Genomic DNA, 27,625 nt, shown 5'->3' on the forward strand with positions numbered 1-27,625 from the left:
AATTTTTAAAACTTACGCTTATATATTTTTATAAATAACTTATTTATTAATAATAAAGATATAAATTAAATAACTTATTTATTAATAATAAGGATATAAATTCTTAAATTAGTTATATTATAATATTTAATAATAAAAGATTTATAAATTATAATAACGAAATATAATTTATTAATAATATTATTTATTAATTATTTACTAAATATAAATGTGTTATATATAATATATTTATTAATAAAATTTACAAAATAATATAAGGCTTTAATATAAGTTACATTATCCATAATACTATTAATATTATCTTAAATCAATTAAATTTTCTAATAATCTTTCTTGTTTTATATATAAATTTTTTTATTATATTAATATTTTATTTAAATGGATAATATTAATAAAAAAAAATTAATAATTATAAAAAAATAAAGAAATTAATAATATTTAATAAATATATAACAGTTATAATTTAATAAATGTAATAATAAAAACATTCTTAAATAAAGTTATAAAGATATTAGTAAAAAATAATTAAATTAATTTATACTTAAAAAGGTAAATAAAACACAAAAAAATTAAAAATAATATTAAGCCAATATAATAGTAGATTATTAAGGCCAATTATTAATACTAATTTAAACATAGGTTATTATAAAAAATAAAAAGAAATATACAAAAAATAAAATAACATGATATATATTAACGCAATTTTACTTATAAAATAATTTTTAATTTAAATTATTACAATTTTATTTTTTAATCGTTATAAATGTATATAATTATAAATATGTAATGGCATATATTTAAATTAATATAAATATATATTAGTATAAATATTAAAATTTTATTTATTTAATTATATTTTATAATTAATTAATTGTAAAAAAAAATAAAATAAATAATAGTTATATGATATTAATATAAAAGTATTTTATTAATAATAAGGTATTTTTATTATTAATAAAGAAAGAAAAGATAAAATATCCAATTTTACTAGGTAAAAAGGTTAGGTATTTACTATTATAAAAATATAAGAATACGATATACTTAACTAGCTTTAGATAAATTCTTCCTTCTTTAAATATTTTAATACATTAATTTTAACACCATTAATTTATTTATTATTGCTTTATTATTATTATTATTATTCCTATTTACATATATACTTACCAACATTAACGGTGGTTAGTTTTAAGTGTTTAGTTTTAATAAATGTAATAAATTAATTAATTATTTAAGTTTTTTAATTTTTAAGTATTTTTATAAATGGTGTTATAATTTTAATATAATTATTCCAAATTTTATATTTTAATATATATATACTTAAATGGTTTTTTAAAATATTATATATATTTTAAATTATATATTTAAATTATTATATAATTTCGAAATAAAGTTTTAATATGGTTTAAATAATTAATTATTTTAATTTAATTATTTTTTTATTCATTATATTTATTTTTAATATATATATATGCGTTTAATTTTTTTAAGTAAAGTTTTTATAAAATTTTAATCATCTTTTATATTATTTAAAAAAAAAGGTTATTTATTTAAGGTTAGTATTATTAACGGTTAATTTTTTAATAAAATTCTCGTTTTTATTATTACTTCCGGTTAAGATTTAAATAAGTTAAATAGTTTTTTATAGTTTTAAATTTAAAGTATTTGAAAAAAAGATTTAAGTTAAATTTTAAGTTCTTTATATATATTAACATTATTAAAATTTATTTATTTTTAAAGTTAATAGTTTTAAACAAATAATATAAACGTTTTATTTTATACGTTTTAATTGTTAAGGTGTTTAAGTTTAAAATTTAATAATAATATAATAAAATTTATAATAAAATAATAGGTAAATAATAATTTATTTAAAATTTATTTTAATGCGTATATATTATATTATATGGTATCGGTTAAGATTTTATTTTTAAAGTTTATACGGTTTAAATATATAAGACTTTTAATTGTTATATAATTAATATGTATTGAATAAATATTATATGAGGTTTAATTTATTATATTATTTATAATTTTTTTAATTAAGGTAAAATTGTAAGAACGCGTGTTATATCGTTATTTTATATGAGATTAGGGATTTTCAAGTTACCTGACATGGCTGACTAATCTGACAATATCGTTATTTTATATAAGATTAAAGATTTTCAAGTCACTTGACATGGCTGACTAATCTGACAATAATATACATTTTTACAATTTTACCTTAATCAATTAAATTATCATAAATATTATAAATTAAACCTTATATATTACCTATTCAGTACATATTAATTGTATGACAAATACATATTAGTTATATGATAAATTTTAATCCCTTTCAATTATCACCATCGAAGCTTTTATAAGTCACATCGGATTTTCGCTAGACATTATGAACATGCATTACAAAGTGCCAAGTAAGTAAATCCTGGTTCGTATCCAAGGGGGCCCTTGTTAATCACATTATAGGACCGGAGGATGCTGAAAACCACAGCTACCAGCCGTATGACGAGGAAGAGGAGTGGGCACTTGACGAAGCTCAAGAGAGGCTACGCGCGCACTATAGCAGTGATAGCGGCCAGCAAGGACACTATGACCTTGGCACGCCGTCGATTTGGAACCCTGGACCCTATGAATCGGTTGTGCTGGTTTCTCTTCCTTATCCAATCATAATCCCCCAGCGGCGGCCCGGACAACGTACCCGCGGATTCATCAGAGCCTACGCGCCCGATTTAATGGTCTGTGGCATTGACGAGCGTATGTTTATGCGTTTTCTCGATGAACTCGATAAAGCGACGGCGGCCTCTCCGATAGTAGGTGCTATCAACCTTGCTTCAAATATGGCCGGCTTCATTCCATCCGCCATAGGATCTACTGTTGGACTAGCTGTCCAGATAACAGCCCGAGTATACCAGGAGATGCGGAGCCGTAAGAAGTACGTAACGACATTCCCGTCCGGGTCTATCAGATCAGATTTACTTATTATATTGTTATAGCCAAAACGCGTTCCTTTTGAAGATGAACGATGAGCTTTTCCGACCGCGTGGCCTGTATTGCTTCATCGTGGCATATAACCGGGAATCTAATAACATTCTAATACAGCAAGATCTCAATGCGGAAACTAGTAATCAGGTTGATGCTCGCAGTGAATTTCGAAGTAACGATGGGATAACGGGTCCGATTGAGTTCCCGGCTTCCGCAGAGTTGGTCTTTCCCGATTTAGAGGACACGTCCAGCGAGGAAGAGGAGGGTGAAAGTGGTACGAAGGGCGGATTTTCAAAGGCGTTTGATGGTTTCAACGAGCGCAAAGATCTTAAGGCTCAACGGAAATACGTGAGAGTTGATATCCCTTTCGTATCATCAATTACTTATTAACAGCCCTTTAATAGCTGAGAAAGAACCCTACCAGTGCCCTCAATCCCCTAATGGATCCAAAGGTGGAAATTACGCCAAAGGACCATAAGAAGCAGCAGCGTAGACTAGACAAAGACGAGCGCAAGCGCGAGAAGCACGAACGAAAGCGAGAAAAACGGGCGCGCAAGCACCCTCAAAGAGCTGAGAAGGAACCACGCAAGCGATTGCTACGAAAGGTGTTCAACCTCCATTATTATGAACATTACCTATGGGGCTAACAAGCACTCCCAGGATATCTTATATATGATGATAATCAACATGCCATCGATTCAGGAGATGGAAGATGCGGCCAGATTGGTTGAGAACCCACATAGATAAAAAAAAAAATTTTATTGTTAATAGAGAAAGGCCAAGTCGTAAATGGAGAGAGGGTCAATTATAGATTGAAGATGAAGAAGACAAATTATTGACCTTCTTGTACAATATTTCCGTAATACCTTCCATGACAGCCTATAAATTATACCATGCAGCTCAGTGACAGTGATCCACCCACCGCTAAATCACCTGAGCCGAAGGATAATACGTTCAGTATATCACAAAAGTAATCGACGTTATCGTAAGGGAAATCTGACCCCTTGCAGTTGACACTAATCCCCTTGCCAAGCCGCCGCCAATTTTGACGCTGCATCTCCCGCCTTCTTCAGATAAATATCCGGTTCCATGTCGTCGTCGATCCCTAGGAAACGTTGATTGGTAGGTAACTCCCTATTTCTTAGTACGGGGAATATCGCTGTTCCCTCGTTCACTTCGTCAAACATAGCACCGAATATGAAATTAGGCTTCAAGCTAATAGCACCGTCTAATTGCTTTTGATAGAACGTGCCGTTCCACCTAGGGAAGTGATCAAACACCTCGCTTGGGTTCGCGTTGCTGCTTGAGCCCCCTGGCCACACGACAATACTGCTTTCTAATCCCAACTGCTGCAATGCGTTTCTGTCTTCGATGGCCTGTCTTCCGTCGTGGAATTCGTCGTAGTTGTTGACGTCGTAAGATCCCACGGTCCAGGGCTGTATCATATGTGCGAGCTTGTAGACTGGTCCGAACCCGCCAGGCTGATCTGCCGCTAGCTCTGCGTGCCACGCTTGTTGGACTCCGAGTATCACGTACCAACCTGCGTTCTTCAGCGCTGTTACTATTGCGATTCCGTCATCCACGGTGACCTCGGTTACTATGCCGAGCCCCCATATCTCAAGGACGGGCTTCCCGTTTTGATGCATATATGCTGGCGACGAGGTGATGGAGGAGAGAGCTTCTAGATCTGCCAAAAACGTGTCGGTGACGTTTGTGGAACCCGTTGCTGCACCGTTAAGGTCGTATTCGATCACGAACCCACGCCCATATTTCTCGGCAGCTGTTTTTGCATAGTTCAAGATCTACCCCAAATTCAGGCTGTGTTCAACTTCGCTCGATATGGTAGGTGTTACGCACGTTAACCCAACCTCCGTTCGCTTCGTTGATATACCCATAGAACCTTTGGATGAAAGCGCCGCTGATACCGTAGTTTGCCATCATGCTAAAGTGTAGGTCCACGACCCACTCGCAGTCGTTCGTGTAGAACTGTGCGGGCTTGCCGTCTGGGAGAGTAAATGAGGTGTCAAAGAGGCACTCTTCTGGATACCCCGTAATATTAGGTACCATGTCGACACCGACTACATAATGAATTAGTGTAAGCCCTGGATCGGATAGTGAACTCCTCACCATGGCCAACCTCGGGTGTCGGTGTGTCCCTGTATACTATAGGTAAATATCTCTCGATATCTTGGTGCGGACTTAGAGCCTTACGTCGTCCAGTGGGAGTTGCCATTATCTTCGAACGGCTTCCGGAACCATGCCTGGTATCCGACAAATAGTTTCCCGTCCAACGTAGACCTATCGATGATTGAGGCCTGAAGAGAATCTTCTTGGGCAAGAACCGCAATACATGACCCAACGCGTAAGAAGCTTACCACTTTTATCCATCGCGACGGAAGCATTGTGTATGGGATTTTCAGGATTATAACAAGTTGCAAGATTGATCTAGATTTTATATCATTCATTAGACGGTAAAGATGAGGTGGCTATTATTTATGTTTTAAATATCGACCGACTCTATGAATAAGTCCATTTCATATTCAGACTAGTGGTATCAATATTGGTCAGCTTGCTGACGCTTGCCTCTGGGTTTATAAGCAAACTATTGCCGTGCAAGCGATCATCTTGAGTCGACAACGTAAGCTTATATTGAACTACCAAAAACTAATCTCAAATATCATACCACGAGGTAAAGTAAAAGGCATGGAAACAACTCGATTATTCAAGGAACCCTCGCCCAACCATGGAAGCCAAAGCTATACGTACTGAATATATCATTTATTCCAAATATTTCCCCTTTTATCTTAACACCTCATACGCGTTGTTTACCCTCCGTCGTGACCCCCTCTAATCAACTTTCATTTTAGCCTTTCGTGTTCGTGGCTTGCTAAAAGGCTGCAAAAGAGCGTTCGCTCCGATTCAAGGTCAAATTTCATGGTCAAGGATAGGCTTGAGCAAGAATTGACCTCGACGATGCGCAAACATAGGTAAGCAAACAAAAGTGCAACCGATTGCGGCTGGGGAAATTGTATTTGATAATTTACGCATTATATGTTTCTAACTTCTTCATGCATTAGGTACCTGTTTGTTTAGCCGATCCTGTATAGAAAACTAAAGGTCATTTTATTTATATCTTTTGTTATGTCCTAACTATCAGGCACGTAGCCAAATTTTGTATTCCCGCTTTAGTTTTGGTGCACTTATTTGCACCCCTGTTTGAAGTGTCTCGATGCTAAATATAATTCTCTTCTACGCCTTTTATAATTCTTCTTCCACCAACTATTCACGAGAAGCAAATTGGTCCTCGCAAAAATCCGACGCATTGACAGACGGTATTAATTTAGAGGATAGCCCAAACAATTAATCTTCACTTCCCTCCATTTTGAACACCCTTGCCGAATATAGAGTTAACTATCTCCTCGGATCGAGTAGCTAGAACGGACAGCAGAGTATCGCTCAACTAGGAAGCAGAGTCAGCGACGCGAAAGAATTTCTGATAATTTAAAATAGACTTACTCCATGTGTTCCCTCGCAACATCCTTGAAGCCAGATGCCGGACCCTGGCGCCACTTTACCAGGGGAGAACTGCACGCTGTAGTCACGCGATACCTTTACCAGGCGATCGTTGATCTTAGCTTCTGAGAACTTCCGTCCGACTGCGCCGCTTTGTAGAGCCCCGTTCGACTCGGGGGCTTGGGGTAGCATATGGGCCACGTCTTGTATCATAGTCAGGTGAGATTGGCGCCGGTAACCTGTTGCAGCAATGACAAGGTCGACATCCAAGACTTCGTCTTCTGGCGTACCATCGTGAGCGTCAGTCTTTGTTGATGTTAGAGGACGAACTGTGAGCCGCAGCTGATCAGACTTGGTGTCTAGGCCGACTACATCTGTAGTACCTAGGATGCGATGCGGCCATTTTCTTTCGTCCGTCCCAAGTTCACGCCTTTGATCGTACATTTTCTCGTATAGACGCTCAATAAGCTCTAGCCGGACCACCCCGTAGTTGGTGCTCCGAGCTCCCTCTAGTAGGGTGTATCTGTCCTCGGCAGATCTTTGATAGAGGGAGTTTATGAACGAGGGATTGAAGATTGAATTTACGCTATCGCCGGTTAGCTTCTTAATAAAAAGTGAAGTCTACATAAGGGAGACTTCTCGAAAATTTTGGGCGGGCTTACAATGGTGAATCGTCGCTGGGTTTCAGGAACTCGGAGCGCATGATCAAGGATGTCCGAGAATTCGGGTAGAGAACTTGAATATTGTTAAAAATCTCGGCAGCGCTCTGTCCGGCTCCGATAACAGCTACCCGGTAAGGGGAAGCCGGATTCTCTAGGATCTTCGGAACGAGATGCGCGTATTGAGACGAGTGGATAACTCGAGGGTGATTCGAAGGTAAGCATTTCGGTATCGAGGGTTGTCCACCAACAGCTAGAATAACATTCTTGGATCGATAAGTGATCGGTTCGCCCGTTTTAGGATCCTTCGACGTAACGGTAAAGGTGGAAACCGATCCGTTTGGTTCTAGCCCCTTGACAGGGGAGACAGAAACTACTTCGCTGTTATATTGGACGACGTCGTCGAAAAAGCTGGCGCACCAGCGAAGGTAGTCCTCATATTCGACCCTCGATGGTAGAAATGTATTTAGATTTGTGAACTCAACCAGTCGGCCGTTCTTGTGAAGGTAATTCAAGAAAGTGAACTGCGAGGTAGGATCCCTTAAACTAGCCATGTCTTTGATGAAAGATATCTGCATTTTTGCGCCAGGGAGGAGCATCCCAGCGTGCCACGCAAATCTTGGCTGTTTCTCTAGGAAGAGAACTTTCGGAGACGACCCGGTGCCCGTCCTGTGGAGATTACCATGGTCGATGGCGTCGTGAAGGGCCACTGCGACCGCGAGACTAGCTGGTCCAAATCCAACACAGACAAGGTCATGCACATCTTCTGCTGATGTCTTCTTTAGGTGCGACTTGTTATTCAGAATGCCATGGGACGACAACCAGGCCGGTTGACCATCAGGACCGCTCTCCGGAAAACCATTGCTGGTTGGGCCATCGTCATGCCCGTCTAATAGACTGTGCGGTGCCATGATAGTTATTTATTGGACTAAGACTGCCGGCTGTTGTCCGTAAAACAGGCGGCGATTATGCGACGCTGTTTAATACGGGCGCTCCAGACCTCCGCCAAGCTGGCATGTACCTAGCCAGAGGAACAAGTACTCTGCGGGTATTTAACGATGTGACCTTACTTGCCGAGTTCCCGTAAATCAAAGGATGAAGACTATATTCGTCAACGACGTTGACAGAACCGTAGAGCCGGAAAAAGAAAAGCCGAAAGGACTAAGAATAAGGGGCTTCTCGCGGTATAAATTGTTAGAGAAGGAAAGAGTCAGTAAGATAGTCGTAATTTGGTAGTCCGAATGATGGTGCAGTCGTTAGAATATATATAGAGCGGACCATGTCTTACCCATCCTTGTCTAGATCATGGAAAAATTCCAAGGCTAAAATTCGACATGCTGTGAATCGAATGGCCTGACGCGCTATGCACATCAAGTAGGTAGTGAGTAGATAATGGGTAGGCATGTTCCAGAACTAGAAACGAGATATAGGCCCCTACGGTCACAGCTATGTAAACCTATATGAGCTAGTACCAAGCGGGTAGGTACAAAACAGCTGGGAGCGATGGAGACCAGCAGCTGTTTAGGACCCACGAGGGAGGATATGAAAGATACTTGGAGATGTGACTGGGCCGCGTGTGTTAGGACGTAGGTAACTGAGCGCCGGGAGTGATTAAATAACTCGGTCTAGCTATAGGTGTGTATTCCCTACCCCTACCTGTCTCGGTTCGAGGATTCAGTGTCGGACGGGCGGCGAATCGAGACTAGATCAACCTGGCGTCACTGCGCTAGCAATAGCAGAATCGAAGACCAGCTCAGACTTTGCGGGATGTTCCCGCTGTACCTTCAACTTGTTACACATGTAATAGTATACACGGAGTACGAACTTAGCTGGCCTCGGTCTTCAAACCTGGCACTGGCTGAGGGAGATGCAGCCAAGAGGAGACCGCAGGGGTATTAGTCTGGCGACATCGGCGTTATCTTCGGATCAGATAAGATGTCTGCGCATGGAGACCAGGTAGTGGCGGCATTCCCCGATGACGGTCATAGTTTTTATTCGATACTTTGACACGTCCCTTTTACCCTTTCGAACCCTACGACGAGTTGAATATATTTTCTTAAGCGAATTCTTATTATTACTTGCTTAACCTAGAGACTTAGTATTTACAGAAGTTCATCTTAGGTAATTAAGTAAATATTCTTATATTTGTGGTTGTTATATTTCACGTTGTTAATTGTCGAATTTCAAATTGTTAATGTAATAATGCTATTCCGAGTTATATCGTTTGGCAGTTTCGAGCAAAAGGAGAAATATTTCGGGGTAGACGTACGCCTAACTAGTTCTCTAGGTTAGAGCTGTTCCGCCCACGCCATTCTCTCCATGATCGATCCACAATGGTAACTTCTTTCAAGTTCTCTTTCAAGTTCGAGAAACCGGGGTTCCATTAACGATTCTTACTATTACATACACTGGAAATCTCATCTAGTGGTAACACCAACACCCCGGGCGAACAGTCACTTAGCTGCATTGGAAACCTGTGTTCATCTAGCTGGGTACAGCTCTTCTCTCTCGTTACTGGTGACCTGGGGTGCGGACTAACAGCCCAGAACAGAATAGAGGTAGGGATAAACTAGACAGCTAATAAATGCATTACCTAAACGAAAATGACACACTATAGTTTATATATTGCTCGGCAGGTTTTAAACACGGCCTATTATATAACGCCGCGGAGTCTCTATGCCTGTAGGGGATAGTTGAAACCCGTAGATCAACATAAATAACCCCACACGGCGTTCTAAGACACGTGAATAATATATGAGCGTTGAGAGTTAACCGAATTCGAGAAGAAAATTTTATGCTCCTGCATTGTGGAGTGGGGAGGGTGGTCGAGTAAAAGACGATTGGTATGTGGAATGCATGGGTTCTTTGGTTCATAAGTCGCTAAACAGTACTAAGTAGATCCACGATGCAAATTATCTGATGATCTGATAAGATCATCTTAAGATCTCATCCTGGAAGTTGGCGTCTTGGCGACACCGGGGTTCTGGACGAATACCGGAGCTACTTAGTGTCTTGAGGTATTATGCTTAGAAAGTCCACGTTACGAGGTTTTTTTGCGCCAAATATTTTACGACAGCCGAAGTTTACGAAATGTATTTTCATTTTTGAGATGGTCCTAAAAGAAAAAGCAATCATGTTACGGCCAAAGCATTAATTGCCTTTTATAACCACCTCTTCCTTTGATTTACCCGTGACCCCGAACATATTAGAATAATAGAAAATCAATACCATCATTCTTTAAGATCTATAAAGTTAGAATTGGATAGGAGGCAGCTCGGCGCAACGAAACGGTCAACTTCATTTGTCCCCGCTCGACCGGCAGGGTTAGGTATGGTTGTACAACAGTAGATCAGAAGCCACACGTAATTTTCCAGTCGTGCTAAAATTTTTACTGAACTAGTTTCTCGAATGCACAACCCATATTTCAAATATGGTTATATTTCGATTCGTTACCGATTTACTGAAAACTACAGAGTCTGTAGTATATAGTTATACCCCAGATTCTTTGCCCTTACATGCTCACCCTCTTATATAGGTAGGTATATAACCTATAAGACGAAATATGCAAGCATCAGCTTGATAACATGTAGGTAGATACATGTACATAGATATGATATCACGCAAAGTTTCAGCTACCTACATCACGTCGTCACAATATTAAGAAATTCCGGGTCTTCAAGATAGAACCAATTAGACAATTCTATACGGGGGTGCATGTACTTTAGGTACATGCACTATAGAACCGTTGGAAACTTACCTAGGTAGGTACCTACCTACCATGTTAGGTAAGTACACGTCTCTGATGTAGGCAGGTACATACGTCAAGTACTTTGAACCCTCGGCAATGTACTAGGAATTAAGGTAACTGTTCTTAGCCACTCCCCTAAACCACAAGTGGAATGTAAACGTAATAGAATCGTTACCGGTTAGGAGGGGGGGAAAAAGCCTCACAAGGAAAGCCGCCGGCCACAACTTCCTTCGTCTGATACGTATGCTTCTGAGTGTAACGGCTCATCCTAATTTGGCGCTCGAATTGACTAGAATTAACCTTTCTGGCACATCTGGGTATCGTGGCGGCCGATCGTACGGGTAAGGCGTCCTCAAGTACATTGTAGACGGGATCTTCGACTGTTCCTGCGTCAAGCCACAAAAGCCACTTCGCTTTCCCTCCCAGCTTCCGTGTTGCCCGAGCCTCTAGTACCTTGAGGTGTAACTGCCTCAAGTACGAGGGAATAGAGGTATCGCGTCAGCTTTTGAGTTCGAAGGAGATGTGGTTGCAGCTACTTTTATAACGTGGCAAGGCTAATATCCACAAGCAAAGGTGTGCTTTGGTCTTATCTATCTTAGCAGCTTCCTCGCCAGTACGCGAGAATCATCTTAATCATAAACTCCAATCACACGCCATCGCCCATCCGTCGTTACGCCATCGCAGTGACTACTTGCTCAGAAGTGACGGTAGAGGTAACGTGGTTTATTGCCGTTATCCTCTCTCGTGAAGCGCATATCCTCCGATGAAAACCGAAATTCGTGCCTCACCATGGAGCTAGAGATGGACCCGAGAGAACTATCCATCCTTAATCCCTCTCCTTTGATCCTCGAGGGACCAAAGCTCCTTCACGATCTAGTGGCAGAGTCGAGCAACGATAGCCTACCGGCTATAGATTATTATTCCAGCACCGGTGCCGGATTTAGCGTCACCTATCATGAACTTCATTCTGCAGCGTCTGCACTGGCTACGCGTATGCTCGAAATCTTGCGGCCGCCGGGGTCGGTCGACTCCCGGGAAGGCCTTGTTATCCCAATCCTCATCCCACAGTCGCCGGCGCTGTACGTCGGGCTCCTCGCCATTTTGAAAATCGGTGCTGCCTTTTGCCCGCTAAACGCCGATATTCCGAGAGATCGGCTGAAATTCATATTAAGTGATGTCAAGGCCGAGCTTGTTCTAGTTGACTCTGAACTTGTGACGAGAATACCAGACGATGATGCTTACAGAATCCTGCCGGTCGATCGATCATTGGACCTTCTAATGTGCAACACAGGACAACCGGCTCCCTACAGCTGCAGGGTACCTGAGCCTGATGACCTGGCGTATGTCATGTATACATCCGGCTCTACCGGGACGCCTAAGGGGGTTGCGATATCTCACCGTGCGGTGACGCAGAGCTTGCTTGCCCACGATCGCCACATTCCACGATTCACTCGCTTCCTCCAATTCGCAGCGCCCACATTCGACGTGTCTGTGTTTGAGATCTTCTTTCCGTGGTTCCGCGGTAGTACTCTCGTGTGCAGCAGTCGCGCGGATATGCTATCTGATCTTCCCGGCGTTTTGAGAGATTCGCGCGTAAATGCGTGCGAATTAACACCATCTGTTGCCGGTAGTCTACTCAAGAAGAGGAGCAATGCTCCCCAATTGCGTCTGTTACTGACCATCGGTGAGATGCTCACCGAACCCGTCATCCAGGAATTTGGAGGTGACGAGGATGAAGGCGGCCTGCTCTGGGGCATGTACGGCCCTACTGAAGCAACGATTCATTGGTAAGTATTCCGCAATTTTCTCTTGTCGCGGTTTGGAATACTCATACGAAAGGCTGCAGCACAGTTCAACCCTCATTTTCCAAGAAGTCTAGCAAGAATAATATCGGAATTCCTCTCGATACTGTATCAGCATTCGTAATAGATGGTGATACTCCCGAATTCCGGGTGCTCCCTCTCGGCCACGTCGGAGAGCTCGCAATCGGCGGCAATCAGGTAGCTATTGGATACGTTAATAGACCCGAACAGACTTCGGCCGCGTTCCTCGATACGAGTTGGGGTCGAGTGTACAGAACTGGAGACAAGGCTAGAATATTACCGGATGGTACAATAGAGTGTCTTGGCAGGATTGGTGGCGGCCAGGTCAAGTTGAACGGGCAAAGAATCGAGCTCGGGGAGGTCGAACATGCCCTCTTGCGCACGCCGGGCTGTCATGGAGCTCTTGCTGTTGTAATCTCCAACGTTTTGGTGGCCTTTGCGGCGGTTGAACACGATGCAAGATCAACAGGGATGCGGGCGGCAATTCTTTCCCAATGTAGATCCTGGCTACCAGCCTTCATGATCCCTGCTGATTTGAAGATCATGGAACATTTTCCTCGGTTGCCTTCGGGTAAGATCGATAAGAGATCCCTAATCGAACAATACGAAACTTCGACTCCTCATGATTCCGACGCGGAGGAAGCATTCAAAAATGAATTGGAGCGTCAACTCTGCGAGGCCGCTGAGGTCATTCTCGGACAGCGCGTCACTCCGTCGACGTATCTACCCTCCTTGGGAATGGATTCCTTGGCGGCTATCGAATATGCATCAGCTATGCAGGCCGGTGGAATTACTATCAAACCTATCGACATTTTAGATGTGACGACTGTACGAGAGCTTATTCACGTCATCGAAGACCGGCATAGTGGGGTACACTCGCCAAGCTCGACTCGGTCTCCCCTTGATCAGCATGATCAGGTTTATTTGGCGGATTTGTTAGCATCTGAAATGGCGACGCACGTACATCCTAGGGACGTCGAACGCGTAGAGCCGTGTAGTCGTCTTCAGGAGGCGATGATCGCGGAAACTCTAAAGGACGCGAGGCTATATATAAATCAGACCGAACTTCGGTTTCCCAATCACCTTACGGTCGAATTGATAGAATCGTGGTTCGTCGCTCTCGCTCGACGCAATGAAATTCTACGGACTGGATTCACATATCTCAATCACAAATTATATCAAGTAATTTGGAATCAACTCGAAGACAGCCAGATTGAGGTCCTCGACCGTATATGTTCTTTTGAATGCGCCGACGTCGAGCATTTCCTCCGTCGCCCACTCAAAATTAACATCATACCCAGCCGCGCACCGGCGACGTACCACGCCGTTGTGATGACCCTTCATCATTCAATATACGATGGATGGACGATAGATCTATTAATTGAAGATCTTTCCCTTTTGGCGCGAGACGAGCCGCCAGTGGATAGGCCTCAGTTCAGGCAGGTATGCCAGCATCTAGCTGCCCCCTTGAGGAATGAGATTGACGCAAAAGAATTTTGGGCGGGAAAGCTTCGCGGCTATGCTCCTACGCCGCTGCCTAACTTTAGAACTTCGGCCGTGCGAGAGTCCCAGATTATAACGGCGCGCAAGGAGATTAAGGTCGATCCCGTATTAGTTAGAGACTTTGCGCTTGGAGCATCTGTCGGGCCCCAGGTCATATTCCAGGCTTGTTTATCCTGGCTCTGGGGGGTAACCAATGGCGTCAGTGACACCACAATAGGATCTGTATCGTCCGGTCGGACTCTTCCTATTGCCAGTGTTGAGAGGATAATGGGGCCGTGTATGACAACCCTCCCCATAAGAACAATCTTAAGCGAATATACTACAGTTATTGAGCTTCTCCAGGGCATTCACATGTTCAATCGGGAAACGCTCAGATATGACGGTCTTTCTCTTTCAGATATTAAACGAGCTGCTGGAATTCCTCCTGCTCAAAAGCTCTTCGACGTCATCTTCGCCTACCAGGAAACTCTTGCCAGCCGCAAACGGATCGACAGCATTATTCATGAGGCTTGGCACAAGGACGTGGTAGAAGCAAAACTTCTCGTCGAAATAACTCCCTCTGACGGTAGCTTCTCGTGCCAATTGACGTGGCATTCGGACGCCTTCTCGCACCCCCAAGTCGACGTCTTATTCAGACACCTCGATTCTTTAGTTCGCTATTTTATTGAGAATGGAGACCGATCGCTTAGTAGTGTCTCGCAATGCTTTCCTGTTGATGACCTATCCCGTCACAACAAGACTCCGAAGATTCTTCAAATATCCTCGAGCTTGTCCGACCTTGTAGAGGAGATAACACTGAAGTATCCAACTAACGACGCCCTGTGCTTCGCGTCATCGATCGGCACTTCTAATATACAGGCACATACCTTAACCTACCAGGAATTGAATTCGAAAGCTAACCAGATAGCGAATTATCTACGGCAATCCGGTATTGTGCCAGGAAGGATAATCGCGTTAGTTATGGACAAATCACCGCTGTTGTACTGCGCTATTCTCGGGATACTCAAGACCGGCTGCGCGTATCTCCCCGTCCTTCCCAGCACCCCTCCACAGAGGATACAACTGATTTTCAAGCAGGCCCAACCTCGAATTTGCCTCGTCGATGAATCCTTCCCACGGCAGATTACTAAAGCAGTTCATTGCCCCGTCGCTTATATATCGCGTGTGATGCTCTCTGAATATCACGACTGTAACCTGAAAATTCCTAGGGATCGGAACGATCTCGCTTATGTCATTTACACTAGTGGAACCACTGGGACCCCGAAAGGTGTCTCGGTTACTAACGCAAACATTCTAAGCAATATTGAAGCACTATCTCGCATCTACCCTCATGAACCCTCGGACCGAATGCTGCAGGCTTGTTCTCAGGCATTCGACGTATCCGTATTCGAAATATTCTTCTCCTGGGTGAACGGCATGTGTTTATGTTCGGCTACTAACGATGTCTTGTTTGAAGATATCGAAAACTCTGTGCGAGAACTAAGAGTAACCCACCTCAGTATGACGGTCACCGTTGCTTCGCTTCTAGAACCTAGTCGGCTACCCAATGTTAAAATGCTTGTTACATCAGGTGAGCCAATGACCGATGCAGTGCTAGAAACCTGGGCACGGCAGCTATGGCAAGGTACGTAAGTGCCCACAACTGTATTCTCGGTATTCTACTAATACCGATAGGCTATGGCCCCTCGGAGACGACTAATATATGTACCGTTAGAAAGGTATCTCGAGGTGATTCGTCGCCGTACTTAGGGTGGCCCCTCGAAAACACATCAGCCTTTGTTTTCTCTCAAGATGCTCCAGAGCTGATGCCCCTGGGTTGTGTCGGCGAATTGTGTTTCGGGGGCGACCAGGTCGCTGCAGGCTACCTTAATATGCCTGAACTGACCTCGACTAAGTTCTTCCATCATCGTGAGTATGGCCGCTTATATCGATCCGGAGACCTCGGTCGTATGCTGCCTGATGGCTCTTTAATTATCCTAGGGAGGATCGACACTCAAGTGAAACTCCGAGGACTGAGGATCGAGCTTCAGGAGATCCAAGCAATTGTTCTGAGGGGTAGACTCGCTAAGGCTTGCACGAGTGTGCTTGCTACAATCGGGAGTGCTTCCACAGAACAACTAGTTTTATTCTACGTTCCTACTAGTTATGAACGCTCCGGCTTTAGCGTGTTGCCTATTACAGATCCGATAAGAAAGTCAATGGCCACGATACAGCAGACGCTGCGGGATGCTCTGCCAGATTACATGGTGCCGTCTTTCGTTATTCCAATATCCACTTTACCGCTGACATCATCTGGGAAAGTCGATCATGACTTGCTGCGTTCCTCCGCTAGCGACCTCTCCGACGTGGTATTAAACTTATGCAGCACCGTACAAGGTGTTGCTGAAGATCCTCTCGAATGGACCGAAATCGAGGTTTTGCTAGCCGGGGTTATTTCAGAGACGCTGCGTGTCGATAAGAAGGTAATCAACCGGTGGGGTTCTTTTGCTGCCCTCGGAATAGACTCAATCACCGCGATGCCTCTAGCGCGGAAGTTTCAAACAATCCTAGGGAAACGAATTCCTCTATCCCTCATTCTATCAAATCCTAGCGTCGGACGACTTGCTTCAGCCATCGCTGAGGACGAGTATACGACAACAGTCCAGCCCAATAGGAAAACTGTTGCTCTGCCTCAGCCGCTGGTGGAAGCCGTTCGGAGACGCTTTGATGACCGGGGAGAGGCGTGCGTGGAGAACATTCTTCCATGTACCCCATTACAAGAAGCTATGCTTTCGTCTTCACGATCGTCTTCTGGTGGGTCTTCTTACTGCAATCAGATGATATTCCGTCTTTGCCTGCCCTCGCAGACTATAAAAGAATATTGGGACGTGATGTTTAGACGCCATGGAATCCTGCGGACGTGTTTTGTAACAACTGAGGATGTCCATCATCCAATAGTCCAAGTGGTTTTGGCGTCTCACTTACCTACGTGGAAGACTGTCGAGGCAGACAGGGCTAATTTCCAGGATCTGGTATCCCAGCATAGAAACTCCCTCCCGAGTGTGCTTGACAATGGTGAGCCTCCAGTATTCCTTTCCCTTTTCCAGCTTGAAAACTCCGCAGAATATCTGTCATTTGTTTGTCATCATGCCGTCTATGATGGTGTCTCGATGAAGCAACTCCTTGCGGAAATTGAGGCGATATCACGGCACGAGAAGTTACCGGCTGTTCTACCTTTTGAATCATTCCTTCAGGAAACGCTTCCTTTACATCCCAAAGCGGATATTTTCTGGGAAGAACACTTGCGTTCATTTTCTCCATTTCGCTTTGGCAAGTTGACCTCAGTTAACCATCCCGACTCATTTGTAATATCGGGAAATGCATCACATCGACCATATTCCTCCGTTGTGGCTCGTGCGCAGGAGCTAGGTGTTTCGTTATTATCATTATGCCAAACGGCCTGGGCTATTACGCTCTCTCTCTTGCAAGATAATCGTGATGTCTGTTTTGGGAACGTTGTGAGCGGTCGCTCTATCGCCATAGACCAAATCGATACCCTTGTAGCGCCATGCTTCAACACTGTTCCTATTAGGATTAATATTTCCAATTTCAAGTTTCCTCATCAAGTTATGAACAAATTCCAACGGCTCAATATCGAAATGATACCATATCAGTTCACCAGTTTGCGGCATATCCAAACACGACTCCAATTACCATATCTTTTTGATACCGTGCTCATTGTCCAGCCGCAGGGTTATGCTTTAGACGGGGCGGTCTGGTCACTGGAACAAGAACATGGCGCCATGGATGTAAGTTATTAATTAGATGCTGTTTATATAGACCATTAAGCTAAGTCAAGGACAGGTTCCTCTTGTGTGCGAGGTCACCCCTTGGCAGGAACGAAATATCCTCACTACGCAACTGCACCCCAATCTGTGAGCTTTAGACACCGCCTCGACTACACTTCAGTTGTGATGCTTACTTGCGAATAGTTCAATCTTCTCGCGCCATATCTCATCACTTATACTAGATATTTTCCAGGATGTTTTTGACGCCTGTCTAGAACGCCCATCCTCCCATATGCCAGCCACTTCAAACTTGCCAGCCGAACGGCAGAGTCAGATTTCCAGTTTATCAGTATCGCGGGAACTGGCAAGAAAGGATACAGGTCTCGTAACACCGGATAAATATGAAAGCGACGAATCCTGGAGTAGAACTGAATCGACTGTTCGTTCGTTGCTATCCAGACTAATAAATATCCCAGAGGAGAGGATTGGACGGCACGTGTCGCTATATCGCTTTGGTCTAGACAGTATTGGCGCGGTTCAACTAGCAACTCTTCTTCGTCGAGAGTCATGCGTCATATCTGCAGTAGACGTAATTGAGAATCCGACGTGTGCAGGCATCGCCTCTCGTCTGACGACTCCTAATTGCGAAAAGGCTCGTTTCGTCTATGGCTTCAGCAGCTATCAAGATACCGTCAGTAGGTATCTGGATAGAAATCCCAAATTACCCAAATATTATGAAACATTGTTGCCATGTACCCCGACACAACAGGGTATGATATCTCAGTTCCTTAACTCCGACGGAGCGCACTACTTCAACTACATAGCCTGGGTGCTACGAGCCGAAGTTGATTCTCAACAAATCGCCGAGGCATGGGTACAGCTCGCGGCTCACTGCCAGATATTGCGTACTGGGTTCGCGCCGATTAATCACAAGGACGCCTCCTATACGATGATAATTTACCCTGTGGCTGGCTTCTCCGCTCCAGTGTCGATTCAACAATCTGGCTCCTTCAATGAATCAGAATGGCGTGCAGATACCGCCCTAAAGGCCCTCGAAAACCTTTCGGTACCGCCCTGGCAAGTCGCCATCGTAGACCACGGATCTAGTCAGCCGACTATGCATCTTGCTATACATCACGCATTGTATGACGCAAATTCACTACGAGATTTACTTCGCCGATTGACTGAAACGTTATCGGGTGTCACGAGCGGAGATTATCCTTCGATCCATTCAGCTCTATCTGCGTGCCTCGATCCCACACATTCCGAATCAACCTCGGAAGCATTCTGGAGAGCGAAAGCCGCCGACCTCGTTGTTAGCAAGTTCCCGGCGATGACACCACTTCATATTTCTAATCGTACTTCATTAACTGTATCTATGACGAGCGATGTGTCTTCTGATAGTATTCGTCGCATGTCTTCCCAGGCAGACGTTACGGTCAGGGCCGCGCTACAGGCAGCTTGGACCCGGGTGCTTTCTTCCTATCTTGGGGAGACGTCTGTTACGTTTGGAATTGTTCTTGATGGACGTTCCACGCAGGAAGAACGAGATGTAATATTCCCAATGGTAACAACTTTGCCTATTCTCGCGCGCAACTCTAACTCCAATGCCGAGCTTCTCGAAGACATGATGCGATACAATACAAGTTTACGTCGGTATGAGCGTACGCCCCTTTCTACAGTGCAGCGATGGCTCGGCCAGCCTGGTAGCCAACTATTTGATACTATAATAGCCTATCAAACCACGGATGGGATCGAAATTGAGCATCCGTGGGAGATATTGGAGGAGGTTGCATCAGTTGAATATGCGGTTGCACTTGAAGCCGTTGAGATGACTTCGGGGATACTTCAACTACATTTGACGCACCAAGCAGATATCCTGCCAACTGAACAAGCACGTCTTCTCCTGAGACAGTTCGATGCCTTACTCGCAGACCTTCTCACATTCCCTTGGGGTCATTCTGACAAACTTCCTCGCCTTACACGAGACATATTCTCTATTCTTCCGGCGGAGACCAAGCAGATTCCACCTCCTGCAGACCTTCTACACCAGCTTATTGAAAATTCTGCGCAGCGCATACCGACATCCACTGCTCTCGAGTTTGTTAGGGAGCTAGGAAACCCGGTCTACATCAGACGTTGGACATATCGCGAGTTGAACGAGATGGGAAATCGTGTCGCTAATATGCTATCACATCACAATACGCCGCCAGGTAGCGTCATCGCAACATGTTTTAACAAGTGCCCAGAGGCTTACTTCTCAATTCTTGGGATTCTGAAGGCGGGATGTGCGTTTCTGTCTCTTGATCCTGGCGCCCCGATATCGCGGCTCGAGTTCGTCTTAAACGATTCCGCGGCCTCTTGTTTACTTATCGAACCATGTTTGAGTGATAGCTTGGGTTTAAATACAACTGTTCCTATTCATACGGTTACGGAGAGTGAACTCTTGAATTTTCCAGCGTCCCTAAAGCCTGCTCAAAGATCCCCATCAGATCCGTGTTATTGTCTTTACACAAGCGGTACGACAGGTATTCCAAAAGGTTGTCTTATCAGTCACGATAATGCTGTCCAGGCCATGCTTGCTTTTGAGCAGCTTTTTTCTGGTCACTGGGACGCACATTCTAGATGGCTACAGTTTGCCTCGTTCCATTTTGACGTATCTGTTTTGGAACAGTATTGGTCCTGGTTTGTAGGCATCACTGTTGTTGCGGCGCCGAAGGACCTGATACTGGCAGACATAACCGCCACGATATCAAGTCTAGACATTACCCATATCGACCTAACGCCGAGTCTAGCGAAGCTTATTCATCCTGATGAAGCGCCAAGTCTATGTAGAGGCATTTTTATTACCGGAGGCGAGCAACTTCGGCAAGAGATATTGCAAGCGTGGGGGCCGAAAGGGGTTATTTATAATGCTTACGGCCCCACGGAGGCCACTATTGGTGTTACGATGTTCCAGAGGGTTCCTGCTAATGGCAAACCGTCTAATATTGGACGTCAGTTTCCAAACGTGGGCACTTACGTGTTAGAGCCCGGTACCGAAATCCCGGTACTTAAGGGCGGCGTCGGAGAGCTGTGCGTGTCCGGGAGGCTTGTCGGCTTGGGGTACCTAAACCGGAAAGACCTCACCCAGGAGCGTTTCCCGGTACTTGAGAGATACGGCGAACGTGTATATCGTACAGGCGATTTAGTCCGCGTGCTTCACGACGGTTCATTTGACTTCTTAGGCCGTGCCGACGACCAGGTTAAACTGCGCGGCCAGAGGCTCGAAATTGGCGAAATCAACCATGCCATTAAGTCTGGTCTCCCTAATCAATTGACAGATGTAGTCACCTTAGTTACGAGATTTCTAGGACAAGACAGAGATCTCCTTGTCTCATTTCTAGCCCCCGACATGGGCTCGCGCCGCCCTACCGATTTGCAAATCGCCTCTGATCAGATATCACTGAACTTGTCTCGCGCAGCGCTCGAGGCTTGCAGAGACCGCCTTCCTGGATACATGGTTCCCACTTACGTTTTTTGCGTGCCCTTCATCCCTCTGTCGGCAAACAATAAAGCAGATACGAAACGTCTGAAACAGCTCTTCGCAGAGCTGCCTCATGACCACTTGCGGGATGGTACGACGGGCTCGACCAGCACTGGGAGGGCACTTAATGAAAAGGAACGATCGATAGCGTTAGTTATCTCAACTATCACAGAGGTCAAAGATACCGAGATACACCCATCGTCTTCGATATTTGAACTCGGCATCGACTCGATTAACGTTGCACGACTAGCTATCGCTCTTCAATCCCGAGGATTCACCCTCGCAGCTCCTTCGCTTATTTTACGACATCCTCAACTAAGCCATCTCTCCCAGGCTCTCACCCAAGCGACCCCTATAACTCTCAATAGACAAACTCTTCAAATCAAGCAGTCCATTCGCGCTCAATACCATAGGAATATTGGTACAGTGTGTAGGACTTTAAATATAGATCAGCCAGACGTGGAATACATCGCGCCATGCACTCCCCTTCAAGAGGGAATGATCACTAGATCCAAGGCCGCTGAGATCCAATCGGCATATTTCAACCAGTTTCAGATCTACCTCGATACCGATGTGTCAGTGAGTCGCCTAAGAAATTGTTGGGATAGCGTGTTTGTCGAATATGCCGTTCTAAGGACGACTTTCGTTCCTACTTCGGATGGGTATATCCAAGTCGCAACCATGAAAACAGCTGTGCCCTGGTTTGAGGTTAATCCAGAAGAAAAGGATATCGCGGTTTTCATGTCAGAACGTCGAGACCGCTGGATCGCGTCGAATCGGGATATTCTTAACAATCCTATAGAGATCGACTACCTTACGCATCACGGAAAGCATATGCTCCTCGTTCGGCTCTTCCATGCCGTCTACGACGGCCGTAGCTTTGAACTCCTGCTCCGAAGGGTGAACGAAAAATACTTCCAAAAACCGCCCGTGCGTAGCCCTACGTTCTTTGAGGTATTACCCCACGGGCCACTCTTGAAGCATATTGAATCGAGACCTTTCTGGGAAAGAATGTTTAAGGACAGTTCATTTCAACCAATGCCGGCTATTACAATTCAGTCCGGGGCACTTGACGTCTTATTATCTCAAGTGATCGGTATAAACGGATTAGAAACCCAACGGTTGGCATTCGGCGTAACACACCAAACCGTAGTCCTGTCCGCTTGGTTTGTTGCATTACGCCAGCATCTCGGGTTCGTACCTACCGTTGGCATTGTCTTCTCTGGGAGGTCCCTAGTTTTTGAAGGTATAGAAAATGTAATAGGACCCGTCTTCAACACGTTGCCATTCCGGATAGACCTTACTAATCACAATAATTGGATTTCACTTGTTCAAGAAGTCCAAGAGTACAGTACTTACATGCTGGAGTATGTGCATACGCCACTTCGAGATGTACAAAAGTGGTGCTCGAAAGGAAAACCATTATTTGACATCCTCTTGACATTTGACCGAGAGGACGTCCTCCCAGCAGCAGAACCTCAATCATCATTCTGGTCATCGGTACACTCGACTGGAATCCCTGACTACTCACTGGCGCTCGAGGTAGTCTTATTACGAGACCAATCCCTACGGACCAGCATCGTCGCTCGGAAGAATATTGCTACAGAAGATGCTATCGGCTTCTTGGTAGAAGAATTCAGCCAGGCTCTCCTAGCCTTCGCCAATTCAGACGGTGATATGCCGCTTCCGAGCAGCTCCACGACGTCCAGTGGATCAAGCACTGTATCGCAAAGTTCATACCTGGTGAAGTCAAATCATTCGAACCCGGAAATAAATGGATCCAAAATCTTCAACAACATCAAAACCCGGGAAGCTCGGCATGAAGTGGCCTTGTTAGCTGGATTGCCAGATGAAGAAATCCGAGAAAATACAAGGTTCCTTGAGCTTGGTTTAGATAGCATTGACGGCATTAAGCTCGCTGCGAGGCTCAAAAAAATTGGCATTCAAATTACAATCAGCGAGCTAATGAAGAACCCCACCTTCAAGAGCATTGTTAATTCCCATATTACTACAGACACGAACGGCGATGACGATCACAAGGAAATCATTAATCTAAACAGCTCGAGCGCCTTCTTGAGGAGATGCTTAGTACAGGATCTAAGAGATCTTCATAATGTCACGGCTATTCTACCGCCAACGCCATTGCAAGACTTCATGGTAGCAGACATGCTGCTATCTGACTTCAGACGATATTTCAATCACGACGTACTAGAGATCTCGCAAGATACAGATATCAACCGACTAAAGTCAGCCTGGACTACAGTATATGCCAACTCCCCAATCTTACGAACGACGTTTTCAGAGATCGACAGCCCAAATAGTAAAACCGCGTACTGTCAAATTGTCCGAGACCATCCCTTCGAATTTGGGCCGATAGTGGAGCTTTCCGATTTAGACGACATCTCGACCGTGATTGAGCGGGCCCGGGACAGAGCAGCAGCAGCAAATGGAACGTCAGATCTATTTCAGCTCGCCCTCGTAGATACTCCAAATGGTCGCTATCTCGTCCTCTCGATCGCCCATGCCCTGTATGACGGATGGTCAATCGAATTACTCCACAGAGACGTACAAGCAGCATACTATGGTCACTATCACGCGCGAAGCGCATATGAGCCGTATCTTGCTCGTCTACTCTTTAGCTCATCGACCGCCGGTGAGAGCTTTTGGGCCGACTACCTAATGGAGGCTCGTCCAACTATCCTCCGCCCCGTTACAAATCTGCCCAGCAGCCATACATCAACAATACATCGATCGGAATTGCTATCTGCACTAGACCCTCGAAGCGTGAAGGCGCTATGTAAAAGGTATCACATCACGCCACAGGTCCTAGCCCAAGGATGTTGGGCGCCTGTACTCGCTTCGATGTCAAAATCCCTCGACGTGATTTTTGGCGTAGTATTATCTGGAAGAGACACAGACGAAGCTCGAAATTTATTATTCCCCACCATGAATACCGTGCCTCTAAGAGTCATACTCCATGGAACAATAGCGGAATATTTCGACTACTTACAGGCCAGCATGTCAGACATTATGGAGTTCCAGCACTTCCCACTTCGAGAAGTGCAGAAAATATGCAAATTTAAGGGAGAAAATATCTTCAATACACTCTTCCTCTTGCAAAATGCTGGGGATCACACGGTCGGATCGGATAGCGCCATTCTACGATCAGTTCATGCATCGTCCGCTGTGGATTATCCCATGTGCGTTGAGATGGAAATTACTGGAAAGTCGGTCGTGTGGCGCATAGCGGGTGACGAACGTTATATATCCCTAGAGGGTGCGAATCGAATGCTAGCCAATATTGAACTTGTTCTAGGGTATTTTACCGGGGACTATACAGATATCCTCGAATTTGACATGTCAGACAATGTATCAGTTTGTGGGTTAGAGCCGTTCGAACCGAACAGCAATACTACTAGCGGAGTAAAGACAACTTTAGATGACGAAGCATCACGAGAAATAAAATCACAAGAAATAAATTTTGCGAGCTTGGAATCGCCGGTACTAGAAGTCTTGTCTGAGCTGTCGGGGATAGACAAGCACATTATCAACCCCAATCATTCCATATATTACCTAGGTCTAGATTCTATCAGCGCGATCAAAGCATCATCTATGATCCGAAAACGGGGTCTAGACGTTTCTGTCCGTGACCTACTCAAAGCAACATCTATACGCGAAATAATAGACGGGGTAGCAAGTCAGGACACGCAGTCAAAATCTCGCCTTATAGATTCGCCGTCGCGACTCGACTCAATACTTCAAGAAGCTGAAATAGATTCTCTTCTCAAGGATGCCGGGTTAGATGAAGCCGATGTAGAAGCTGTTCTACCAGCTCTACCCATGCAAGTGCACATGCTAAGTACTTGGCAAAACACGAACGGGCTTCTCTTCTTCCCGCGATTTACTTTCCAGCTTCATGGGCACACCAGCCGTGAAGCAATCTCAAAAGCATGGTCCATGCTTGCATCTGAAACTCTAGCGTTCCGAACACACTTTGTCGCGACCAAATTCACCGAGATCCCCTTCGTCCAAATCATTGTGAAATCAAAGTCAAAAGATTATTTCAAGCGCAGCCCGCTAGATATCGCACAAGGTCGCCAGGTGTACGAGGAGTCCGTGACGCCCTTCGTATATATTCGCGTTGAGAATTTAGGCCTAGAAAGTCACCTTATGCATCTACAGATTCATCATGCCCTATACGATGCCATCAGCCTGCCGATTCTAATGAGCCGTTTCTTAGATATATGCGACAATAACCTGACGCCGATCTTGAGCACTTATCAACCTAGGTGGTGTGAGTTCGTGCTGAATCACTATTCCCCTCCCGTACAGCAGCAAAGACAAAAGTTCTGGATTGAATATCTTCGAGGAATAGCCCCAATGCGCATGCCTCCTCCGCAAAACACTTCAGCAAGTATTCAGAAGACTGGAGTAACATCACGATTTAGGCGCAATGCGATAAACGACGTGTCGAGGATTAAAATGGTAGGTTCGGCCCATGGGGTGACGCTGCAGGCGCTCTTTTTCGCAGCCTACTCAAAGGCTTTAGCAGCTATATGGCAGTCCGATGAGCCAGGCGAACACAATAGAGACGTTGTTTTTGGAGTTTATCTTGCAAACAGAACAACCTTTACTGGCATTGAAGATGCGCCATTTCCGACGTTGAGCATCGTACCTCTTCTCGTCAGAAAACCATTGACCCAGACAGTCCTTAATTTAGCTATTGAGATTCAAAAAGATATTCTTGATATCGGTAGCTTTGAGAATGCTAGCGTGAGCTTGCGGGAGATTTACGTTTGGACGGGGATACGGATTGAGAGTTCTGTCAACTTTCTCGCTACCCCCATGAATCCAAGCACCGCATACACGACGCGCAGTGTTACGATGACTGAAATACCTGATAATCCGATGTCGAACTCCGATAGGGACGGCTCATCGTGGAGCGCTCCACGACCAAGCGGGCGGTTTACATCACAAAACGAAGCGATGGAGGTGTATATGGTGAGTTCATTATCATACATCTAAAACAGGGGCACGACGACGCTAACGTAAGATAATATCAACAGCATACACTGGATGTCGAAGTGGCTATACGTGAGGGTAACATAGATATTGGCATATTCAGCCCCCCCTTTCTCTCGGAGTCCCAATCCCAATCCCTAATTGAGGGCATTACTACTATATTGGAGGCTATACATTAGGCTACGGTGAGCAAAATCTTCGAATGTCACTATAGACGACTAGGCTAGCCGCTTCTTGATATTACAAACAGCAGATAGGAAGTCCGACTAAATGGACCTAAGAGCCCAGTTTAATTGCGCTGGTTTGCATATCTTTCACCTTCTAGTAACGACACACTGTTGTTTCCTTTGTCTTGATTCTGTCTTGTAGATGCTGCTTAACCATTCATCCCGTCGTGCGATCTTGCTTCGTCTTCATCTTAAAACTCAGTCATTTACTGCCAGATTATAATTTATACTGCAATGCCCAAGGGTAGTATGAGATAGTTACACACTACCAGCCAGGTAATGACATGACCAACCGTCCTTGCAGTTGAACTGGCACAATTATACGATTCGCTGAATCTAGTTGCTTGTTAAGATATATGCTTATATCCCCGCTATCATGCAAACTCCATAGTCCATTGCACGAGATAGGACAGGTAAAGAACAATTCAACAAGATTCCCATTAATAATTCATCGCGAGATCGATTGTTGCAGCCGCAGTTAACGCATACGAGAATGCCAAGTTCGTTCGAGTATCGTCTGCTAAAGCTAAGCCGATGAGGCAGTTAAAACCCCCCGTAGAACCTACTATAGGTAGGTCATATCAATGTTATCGTATTATGTATTATCATTAGGGCAAAAGGATGGCCTAAAGAGGAAACGAGCTCACTCGAAGAAGCCTCGGCGGGTTATATCTACAACTAAATCGGTGAAACAACCCACCTATTCGAGAGCAGAGTGTGTTCCCGCATGGTGTTACCTGGCTACGAACAATTGGGGGTTCAGTATGCCAAGCTCAAAGACACGGGTTGGGTGTAACGAACAGTGGCACGTTACTTCACTCTTGGGTTAGGTGCCCTAAATAATTAGTTGCTATAGGA

At 44.5% G+C, this 27,625-nt stretch overlaps 4 protein-coding genes across 4 annotated transcripts; 2 read left to right on the forward strand and 2 right to left on the reverse strand.

Annotated features, from left to right (window-relative positions):
• Positions 1 to 2,279: 2,279 nt before the first annotated feature.
• F4813DRAFT_150482 (uncharacterized protein) lies at positions 2,280 to 3,861 on the forward strand. Its single transcript, XM_049238949.1, has 5 exons — positions 2,280 to 2,411; positions 2,464 to 2,929; positions 2,991 to 3,327; positions 3,384 to 3,584; positions 3,640 to 3,861. The coding sequence occupies exons 1-5, from the start codon at positions 2,387 to 2,389 to the stop codon at positions 3,724 to 3,726; spliced, it is 1,116 nt and encodes a 371-aa protein (XP_049097932.1). The 5' UTR covers positions 2,280 to 2,386; the 3' UTR covers positions 3,727 to 3,861.
• On the reverse strand, positions 3,862 to 5,381 carry F4813DRAFT_397867 (uncharacterized protein; the record flags this gene model as incomplete). Its single annotated transcript, XM_049247985.1, has 3 exons — positions 3,862 to 4,781; positions 4,837 to 5,098; positions 5,191 to 5,381. 3 exons carry the CDS (start codon positions 5,379 to 5,381, stop codon positions 3,996 to 3,998), a joined length of 1,239 nt encoding a protein of 412 aa, XP_049097933.1. The 3' UTR covers positions 3,862 to 3,995.
• Positions 5,382 to 6,346: 965 nt separating this feature from the next.
• Positions 6,347 to 8,062, reverse strand: F4813DRAFT_381803 (L-lysine 6-monooxygenase (NADPH-requiring)-domain-containing protein; the record flags this gene model as incomplete). The annotated part of the gene is made up of 3 exons (XM_049245720.1): positions 6,347 to 6,439; positions 6,496 to 7,078; positions 7,155 to 8,062. 3 exons carry the CDS (start codon positions 8,060 to 8,062, stop codon positions 6,347 to 6,349), a joined length of 1,584 nt encoding a protein of 527 aa, XP_049097934.1.
• Positions 8,063 to 11,688: 3,626 nt separating this feature from the next.
• On the forward strand, positions 11,689 to 27,035 carry F4813DRAFT_397869 (acetyl-CoA synthetase-like protein; the record flags this gene model as incomplete). The annotated part of the gene is made up of 6 exons (XM_049247986.1): positions 11,689 to 12,686; positions 12,746 to 15,849; positions 15,900 to 18,013; positions 18,069 to 18,139; positions 18,197 to 26,519; positions 26,585 to 27,035. The coding sequence occupies 6 exons, from the start codon at positions 11,689 to 11,691 to the stop codon at positions 26,717 to 26,719; spliced, it is 14,745 nt and encodes a 4,914-aa protein (XP_049097935.1). The 3' UTR covers positions 26,720 to 27,035.
• Positions 27,036 to 27,625: the final 590 nt, after the last annotated feature.

Source organism: Daldinia decipiens (assembly GCF_022478715.1).
Source record: "Daldinia decipiens strain CBS 113046 unplaced genomic scaffold F4813scaffold_26, whole genome shotgun sequence".
NCBI lineage: Eukaryota > Fungi > Ascomycota > Sordariomycetes > Xylariales > Hypoxylaceae > Daldinia > Daldinia decipiens.